The sequence below is a fragment of the Echinops telfairi genome, unplaced genomic scaffold (assembly GCF_000313985.2).
Source record: "Echinops telfairi isolate 266 unplaced genomic scaffold, ASM31398v2 ScPeMD7_6;HRSCAF=24_0, whole genome shotgun sequence".
NCBI lineage: Eukaryota > Metazoa > Chordata > Mammalia > Afrosoricida > Tenrecidae > Echinops > Echinops telfairi.
Window position 1 is genome coordinate 5,593,016 of NW_022103902.1, and position 9,984 is coordinate 5,602,999.

The window sequence follows — 9,984 nt, forward strand, 5'->3', positions numbered from 1 at the left end:
GAATGGGCTGCCCTTTGGGAAATCTACCAGCACGAATGGAGCTTCCTAACACTTACCCAAGTGGAGTAGAACCCAATAGATAGTATGGGCAAGAAGCAGTGAGACTCATGGTTGCTGGCATGTCTGCAAAGAGGCCTGCGTGCTACAGATACAATGACTGTATCTTTAAATTTTTCGCTACTGATTTATAATCTACTAATTGCCTGAACAGACTCCATAATCATGAGTATTGTTTGTGCATTCTATATGGCCACACCAACAGATTATTAAACCCAGCAGAGTAACTGAAAGTTGTGTAAATATGGTTATTGTCAGAATAGGGTACAGAAGGATGGAGAACCGAGGGATGCCTGACCTCTGCCCCAGGGGATTCACCTTCGGGCAGATTATGGAATTGGATGCTCCTTCTTCCTTGTGTAGCTAGAGGAGGTCAGACGTGGTCCCTACGGCATTTCCTCTAACTAGTAACTTATTCTTTTGTTTTTATAAGTCTGCATCGATTGTTCCTTGAAGAACAGTATTTGTGAGTGGATCTATTAAACATTACAAATAAAAATAGAAAAACCAGTAAAATCTAGTTATGGCTGAAAAGCTTGTTTTCATGTGTATTCTGTCAACATAATTTATTAAAATCTTAGCTTTTGAAAAAAAAATAGGATCTTAAGAGACAGTCAAATTTTAGATACCTAACAGGTAAACATAGACATTAAAACCAAAAAATGAGGAGTCCAAGTTTGCTGCTCTCGCTATTTGCTCAAATATTTGGCTCTTTTGGTTCTCAAGAATGTTTTTATATATATATATATCTGATCTGAGGACAGATCAGATTATTACTAACAGGACAGATTAAATCCAAAACACCAAACTCATTGTGGCCAAGGCAATTCTAAATAGAAATATTCCAGAGGGCTTTGAAGCTGTAAATCTTTATGGAAGAAGACATATATGAATGTATACACACACACACACATATATATGAATGTCTTTTATAACATGGGAGTGCAGTTGGCTTGAGTAATCTTCATAGGCCCCTTTTTAATCTATGGTTCTAATTGCTCTTAGTCTTTTTAAGCATCATACCAATCAACCACTGGACACACTCCATGGCTCTGATCCCCACCTAGGTATTTTTCTGCATAGTGTTTACTTGAAAATAAGAGATTAGAGGTGTTTGTTTTCGCTTTCTTCTTTAAGGGAAACATTTGGGTGGGCTTTCCTCACCTACCTGCAGGGAGGAGGAAAAGGTCTTGTCCTGAGGAGGGTCGGCTACTGGAGCCAGAAGGCTTTGACTGTTCAAAGAGACTGTGCCTTGCAGGCGGCGGGGGAGGTGGGAGAGACGGAGGGATGGCATCAAAAGCATCTTCACCTGCATTTAAAGAAATGTCAATGTCCAACATCAATATCAAAGCAGAGCTTCATTCACCAAAATGCACGCTGTCAACGAGAGTAATGGCTGCCGTTCTCTTGCAGCTTCAAAAGAACTGTATACAGCAATGTGCTGCTTTCACGATGGGATTTCACTATTTTGTGAGTGTCTGGACACACACATACAGACTTTTTCTTTTGTAGGATTACTGAAAAGCAGCTGAGCAGGTTATGAAATAATTTACGGTTCATTTATGACCTTTATGATATTAAGACAATAGAAGTTGCATCTAAAACGCCGTATCGGCCACACCATCAGAACAACAGCCTAAGTATAACAGAGTTCAGAGCTCGAATTACAAGTCATACTTTACATAGATAGTTTGATGTCCCACACTAGTCCAGATTAGTTTAATGTTAATTCTACTGGACTTTAAATTAAACCTCCCTACTTTCAATCTACAATCAAATGATATAGAAGCTACATATATTACTTTATCTCTGGAATATTAATTTTGTCTCTGATATTTCTTAAAAGGAAATATTAAATATAGAACAATTTTGCAGTTCCAAATGCTAATTGTTACATTTGTATATTTCTAGGATTTAGTAAGCACAGAATTTTACATTATGCTCTATGTATATTTATTTTTCCCTCTACCACTTCTTATTCTTATGCTCATAGTTTTCCTTAGATTAATATCATTATCAATCTTTTAAAAAAATGGCAGTGCGTTTTTTGCAAGCTGCAGAAAATATACGTGAAGCAAAACTTTTAAAGAAACATCTGCATATCCCAATAGTAAAAATAATATCCTGTAATTAAGTTTAGTGGCTTAATTACATAGGATTAGTTTAAAGAAAAGGAGTCTTACCATTCATCAAGATTCCTTGGGAAAAATATTTTCTAGTTGGAAAATAATTATTTACATAATTTAAAATATTTGAAGATACAGGAGACAGAGCTTTGCTATCAATTCTAATCTTCCTCTATTGGCTATATTAATTATACTCATCCAAATCTTTCTTCAGCCCCTAAATGCCAAGCACCCTAACACAGAGAGGAGATATAAAGATCCAAATCACAATGCCCTGAGCCAAGCAGGAAGTTTTATTTCAGAAGAGAGGCTAAGACAAGTTGCTATATAAGTGGGGTTCCAAAGTGTACATCCCATGAGGAAGATACAGACATTAGATGAGGGAGAAGAGAATTAGAAAGCAACATTCAGTGAGCTGTTGATCAGGAGCAGAAAATTCTAGGAGGCTGCAAAACAGACACCTACACGTTGTCCCCGTTTATGGGCCACGACGTAAGTTTTTAATTGCCAGAAGGATGAATGGTGTTTTTCCCCCACCCTGAGAAAGAGGGGTGAGGGTGTAAGCCAAATACGTTTGGGAACCTATGCTTCACATCATCATAGAAGCCCTGGTGGCAAAGTAGGTTATGGGTTGGGTTGTTAACTGTAAGGTCATCAGTTCAAACCATCAGTCACCCCAAGGGAGAAAGATGAGGCTTTTACTCCCATAAAGATTTACTGTGTCAGGAACCCACAGGGGCCATTCTATCTTGGTCTGGAGCAGTGGTTCTCAACTTTCCTCATGCCGCGACCCTCTCATACAGTGCCTCATGTTGTGCTGACCCCCCAACCATAAAATTATTTTCATTGCTACTTCATCACTGTAATTTTGCTACTGTTATGAATTGGGTGACCCCTGTGAAAGGGTCGTTCGACCCTCAAAGGGGTCATGACCCACTGGTGGAGCACCGCTAGTCTATAGGGTCACGATGACAATGAGTTGGTTTTTCAGAGCATCAGTATAAATTTTATGGATCAGTGCTGATCTAGATCACGATGATTGGAATAACAGGCCAAGAACCAGCATGCAGTGTGAAAGAAGTGTTAACAAGCTCAATGGAGCTGATGTAAATAAAAGCAGTTTTAAATAATTATGACTTAGAGAACTGGAGCAAATGGTGTTAACTCAAATACAAGCCAACAATACTGGGAAACAGAAAGGTTCAGTCCATGTTTCTGGTGATGTAATAACCAATTTAGACAGATTTTCAGAGAGGTTTCCATCGAACATCATGATTGTGAATTATTACTATGAATTGTTCTGAAATATGTTTCTAACCAATTGTTTTCTTCTAAAAAAAGGTCAGACGTCTTCTACACAGGATTCCAGATATTTGAAACTGACATTGGGCATCAGCCAACAACATATGTACACATCTGCATGTGCCTTCATGTGCATACACACGCACACACACATTAGTGTATTTCTTTCTCTTTTTTTTAGTCTATTTCTTTATATTATAATTTGAAATAAAAAAAAAATGAGATGCTTTCAATGTATTGTAGCTAAAAAGATTAGAATAAGACAGAGATTACTAGTGTGTTACAATCATTGCAATTTTCCAAGTTTAGTTATCATACATGGAACTGGGTGGGTAGTTTTTGAACTGAGATATAAGTAAGTTCAAATTTATTAAAAATTATACTTAAAGATAATCTCAGGTAAACATCACTACTTGAAAACCGCTAGACTACCAGTACCGTAGGGAATAAACAGCGATCACGTGTGTTTTTATAGACTATGTGAGGTGACAGCTACGTACAACTCTGGCTGAAGTCCAACTACTTACACCATCGTTTTAATCATCGAAATGCGAACATTAACGATCATATCAACCTCAAAGCCGTCATCATGTGAAGAACTCAGTTTACTCTCTGGTGAGCTCTCCACCCAGTGAGTTAGCACTGCTCAGAGTCTGGACAATTCAGTTCTTAATGGAGAGCTAAGGTGGATTTGTTTCAAGTTTTAAACAGATTTTAACCTAGTGAAGGGGTGAGAAGGTCATAATCAGAGGGCGTCCTGTTGAATGAAGAACCATGCTTTGGATTGTCCCGAGTTGCAGGCCTGGCAGGTGGCAAAGGCACTGGATCAGAGGCTGAATCACAAACACCTCCTAGAGGGTAACACAAAACCTTAATGTATTTTCAGCACAACAAAGAGATGGTCTTTTGCCTTTAAAGTCTGACCATTAAGATTCAGCAAGCATTAACAACTTATTTCATACATACTCTTTAAATATATGCCTAATTCAGGGATGGTGGATTTCTTCATCTCTGAGGAGGTACCGTGTGTTCCGTTCAAGATACAATGACCATTATCACAAGACCTAAAGCAGAGATAAAAGCACAAAAGTTATATACAGATAACCACTTTCCTTTTAAAAGCCATTTGAGGAATCTTGTATAATGCCATATAATAAAGGTAGACTATAATTATAGTTAGCGTCCTTTTCTGGAAAAAAGTACAAGTAAAAATATCTGCATATTCTTACTTCTTTTAAAAAGCAGAAATAAACACCTCCTAAAAGATAAGTAGTCTCTCTCTTAAAAAAGAAAAAAATGAAACCAAGAATTAAGGGTAGGGTAGCATAACCTAAAAACATCTGTGGAATTAATATATTACTTTAGAAGACTTCAATAATAACTTGCTCAAGTTTTTGAAGGGAAAAACAAACTATGTACTGATGTAAAAATATATAACTGTGCTATTGATTTCATTATTGATTGATGGTACCCACAACCATATTTTGTTCCTGTATTTAAACTTTCCTCATTTAAAAGCAAAAAACCAAAAAATCAACAACAAACAAAAATCAGAAAAATTATTAAACTTTGAGTAATTCCATTAACAGTCTGACAGGCACATGCTAAGACCGAGAGCCTATGCTGTAATTTTACCACTGCGGTCAAGCAAAGAACTTAATGTTTCACTGTTATTAGAGGACAATGATTTTAGCAGACTCCAGCATAACGTGTGTTTCAATTTGGGTATCTCCACTTGTCATATTTACTAAAACATTTACTTTGCTGCTGTTGGCAATAATACTTTAGAAACATGCAATGAACATACAAGACGAAAATGGGGCATGGGAAGGCAGCAGCAGCAGGAACGGGAGAAACTGGATACAGCCTGTTCTCAGCATGCGGGGTGTAGCAGTGAACCCCACCAAAGTCCCACTGCTCACAGACCCGCGCGGAGCACAGTATACATTTTGCCTTTCTGTGATCTGCGCTGCGTTCCTGGAGCAGAGTGAAACTCATGCATACAGGAGAGGATAGGGGATATTTGAGTTGGGATTACAAAAGTGCTTCATTTGAAATTCATTTCGATTCTCTCTGGTGGCCACTTGTCTTCAAGAGACCAGAAGAGGGTTCATTTTAAAATAGTTATCAAGCATTGAATTTTCAATAATAACAATGCATTTTTACTGAAACTGAGTTGAATTATTCATCTACTATTTCGCTTTTCCTACAGATTGACAATTTACTTCTTGCGATGTCCTAGAAAAAGGAAAAGAGAGGGGCGAGCTAAGTCAAGAGCGCTTTGAAGAAGACAATATTTCACCCATCAGCTTTCTAGAACAAATTACATAATGGGATTCATACCAATTAGGTTTTGGGATTATCAAATTTATTACTTCTCTACAACAGTAAAAAGATGGCAATGGCAGTCATAACTCAAATTTATTTTCAGGATTTGGGAGGCCTGCCACCAAAAATCTCATCTACTATGATGTGACAATTAAAATTATACCCCCCATTTCTTTAGCCATGAAAAAAAAAAAAGGAATCCTAAGTAGATCAGAAACGGCCATTGTATTTCAACTTTTGAAAATTACTATGCATTTATAAACTCCAAAGTAATGAGAAATAGTAAAAACCTCTATTTGATATAAAAGAATATTTTTCCCTCTGATACTTTAGTAGACAGATGGTTGGTTCTTTTGGCATAATATATTGGCTCCCAGTAACTTCTTTGCCTTTTCAATGATACAGTTTGAAAAGAGGAATCTTTAAGATACTGGCAAGTAGCAAGATGTCCTTTATTTCTGGCTTTGAGATAAGATGCCCGGCTTAGGGCCTCTTATTACACTTGGATGACAATTCTACAAACAGTTGCTCACTCTCACCAGATTCAGTCCCTAAACAGTCTGTTTTAATGTTTGCTTATCTTTTTAAGCTTGTTTACTTTTCCAATGTATGTTTTTCTATCTCAAAGTGATACTTGGAATATAAAATATTGTTAATTTTTTTCTTTTTAACTTTTTATTGCGGACTGGATAAATGCTTACAACAGACAAGTTCAACAGCTCTACAGCTAATAATTCATACACATTTGGTTTCATATCTTTCACTGCAATTTCCGTAATATGAAGCTCACTGATCGTACTTCCTGTTTCCCGTCTTCCTTCTGTCTCAATCCTTCTGAACTCTGTCCTTGGGTACATACTGGCTTTTAGATTTAAATGGATGATTAGTCTCAGGAGTCACTGTTCCCTTTAGAGACTTGTCTACTGTTTGGCTCAAATTTGTGCCAATCGGGTGAGTTCAGCTGCAGGCACGAAAGGTGACTAAGGGTCATATTCTTGTAGGTTCCAACTCTCTCTTTACTGCGCTTGGATTAACTGCTTTCGGTTGATGGATGTCACCTCAAAAGGAGCTGGTCCACTAAGCAATGGAATATAGACGGCCTGAGCGTTCAGTGGCCCTATCCATGAATCGGGGATACGAGAACGCAGGAAGGCTGGACCGCTAGCACCGTGGAATCCTTTTGCATATGACCAGGACAGCTTTAGGGATGTGGCAGAAAACAAAACAAAACAAAACAAATGCAAAAGATAAAATTGAAGCTCCAACAGTTAAGGGCAGAAGCAGAAGCTGGGGTAGACTTATTGACTACCATATGGCAGCAGTCAGAGTAAATATATATATTAAATTACAAAATACCAAGTCTGTAAATCATCGTTTTATCTACAGACAAGTTAATGACCCAGTGCATAGTTTACCATCTTTTACATACCTAGCAGTAGCTGTCATTTCAATGTGCTAGGGGACACAACAATGTCCCCACAATAGAGCATAAACAAGCAACTCTCATTAAAGAAAAAACCCCCCAACTATTCCTTATATTCTTATTTGATGGAAGAAAAAAGTCAAAGTGTCTGATTTTTAGGAAGAAAATTAAAAGCAATTACGTGAAATAACTTTTTAAAAAACTTCTCCAATTGGAAGAGGAATAGGTAGCACATCAAGAGAGGATAAGAATATAGTGGGCTCTACATTATGGGGAAAAATTCAAGTAAAGTTGGCATAACACCTTAGTTTCTAAGCGCTAAATTCCCTTGTGAGAGATGTGCTTAGAACACATGAAAGCAGCTGTTTGAAAATGCATGAATTAACTGCCAACTGCAAATTGGCTGTTCAAACACATGGAACCTTGGCAATGCGATATAATATATAATATATAGGGGCACTGTGGTCAGATTTGACAGGATGGCTGTGAGTTTAGTTTTGGGCCCTCATGTAACAAAATTTTACTAGACCATAATTAGTATCTTTAATAATAGAATAGCACACTATACTTATTAGTAACCTCATTTAAGTCCCATGATTCGGATCAACAGAAGGCCTACATCCTTCAAGTTTTTTTTGAAAGTAAGGCCAACAATAGGAATATATAAAATGTGGGCAGATAAGGTTTTCATAAGGAACTCAAGGATTTTCTGTTAAATAGATATGATTCAACCAAATATGAAAAAAATCACACCCAAATGATAATGCTTATGCAGATGTGAGGTGATAAACAGCGATCGGAATTCTTACCTCACAGGAGGCTTTACATTATGACAATGAGGCGGTTGTGAGTTCAGGGAAACAGGATGGGATGAAGGAACCTTGTATTCATCATCATCTTCCTCTACTAGTTCTCTGGTTTTCTCTGAAAGGGCATTTGCTAACGGCCCAAGACATCTAACAGAGGGGAAAAAAGGCAGTCTAATTTAAGTATAATAATTCATACCAAGCAAGTCTGATACGGCACATTTAAATATAAGAAGCTGCTGTGCTGTTTATGTTCACCCGCAATTACAGAGCACCATCGGAAAAGACGCTCGGTCATTACACGCACAGGAACAGAATTCTCATTCCTTTAAGATTCTCTCCACGGAATAAAATCATTTTTGTACTTATAATTATAAATTGTGCAAAAAGGAAAACTGATAACCTGGCAATTAAAGCAAAAATGCCTCAGAGTTACAAGGGAAAATGTAGACTTGTTCAAATGTTAATAAAATATGAGCATTGTTCTCCAATTTGAGTTAAATGGGCAAATTAAGATGATAAAAACATGTGTGGTGGTTGATATGATAATGAAGTCTTTAACGAAGGGGCAAACACTTTGACTCTTGTGGATATTACCGATGTTGGAAAAACATTCAATTTAATTCCATGGAACTTAGCTGTTTCCACTGTGAAGTTATAATTACAACTGTTACGTGTTTTCCCTCCAATCCCCATCCCTACCCCAGGAACTAGAAATAAGTGAGAAGAAGTGTAACAATTAGAAGCTGATAATAGGATGTTATTGTTCAGCATCGCTGAGGTACAAAATACTTTACTTTTATCCTTTAAATGCTTTTAAAAAATAAAAACGAGTAAAACAACCATCAATTAATTAGCCAAAAAAACTTTTGACTATTTTACTTATTAAGAACAACAAAACACCAAACCAAACCATAGATATCACATTGTTCCCATTGTTGTTGCTAAAAGAGTTTAACCTCACCTTGTTAATGTTGCTAAAAGAGAGACGCACACAATCTCCTGAACTCTGGACAGTCAACAGTTTATAAGACAGTGAGACATGTAGATCTAAATTATTTTGTAAATCATGAACGTCTTAGACAACGTTTTCATTTAAAACCAAACAACAAACACCAAACTTAGCAAAGGACTGCAAGTTTGAAGCACCTTCCATAGAGGGGGCAATAGGGGTTTGGTATAGGAAGCCGTAAGTACCTGCTCCTTTTGTTTTCTTCTTACTAGTTAGAATAAAAACAATTTTTCAGAGTTTTTCTTTGATCCCACTACAAAAAAAATACTTTGAAAAACCTAAAGATTTTCAAGTTTCAACCACATATCCGAGTCTCTAGGAAGTTCAGCGATCGAGTAGAAACCTCTCCTACGGCTTTCAAACGCTCATTCTTATCCTTCCTTGAAGCATTTTTTCCAATACCGATCTCTGAGTTCTTGCTTGTTTTCAAGAGCTTGGAAGTCAAATGAAAGTCTACGGTGAGACGAGTGCACAGCGATGGAAGAGACAACGATGGAAGAGACAACGATGGAAGAGACAACGATGGAAGAGACAGCGATGGAAGAGACAGCAATGGAAGAGACAGCGATGGAAGAGACAACGATGGAAGAGACAACGATGGAAGAGACAGCGATGGAAGAGACAGCGATGGAAGAGACAGAGGTGGAGGAGACAACGATGGAGGAGACAACGATGGAAGAGACAACGATGGAGGCAGCTCTTACTGCCCAGAACGTGCAGGTAGCACCTGAGGGCCAGCACTCAACTTGGAAGATCTGCTGTGTCAGGGAAGGCGAGTATTAGATGGACTGAAAAATGGAAACCAACTGAACTATTTTAAGAACCAAAAGCTGTCTATTAAAAAAACGAAAAGACAAATATATGCCTTAAAACACTGTCATTCATTGGGTAGGAAAGAGGGAACCGATTACATGGAACTGTGTGTGACCT

At 37.6% G+C, this 9,984-nt stretch overlaps 1 protein-coding gene across 2 annotated transcripts in view; it reads right to left on the bottom strand.

The window, feature by feature from the left end:
• The window catches only part of CBLB (Cbl proto-oncogene B), a 248,643-nt gene that overhangs the window by 25,385 nt on the left and 213,274 nt on the right, over window positions 1-9,984 (bottom strand). Inside the window, exons 14-17 of one of the 2 annotated variants that reach the window (XM_004706383.4) lie at window positions 8,046-8,192; window positions 4,452-4,549; window positions 4,205-4,336; window positions 1,226-1,366 (exon numbers count right to left, since the gene is read on the bottom strand). In XM_004706383.4, the coding sequence (XP_004706440.1) occupies window positions 1,226-1,366; window positions 4,205-4,336; window positions 4,452-4,549; window positions 8,046-8,192 (518 nt within the window). The remainder of the gene's footprint in view (window positions 1-1,225; window positions 1,367-4,204; window positions 4,337-4,451; window positions 4,550-8,045; window positions 8,193-9,984) is intronic. The other variant, XM_045286202.1, reaches the window with a different exon arrangement.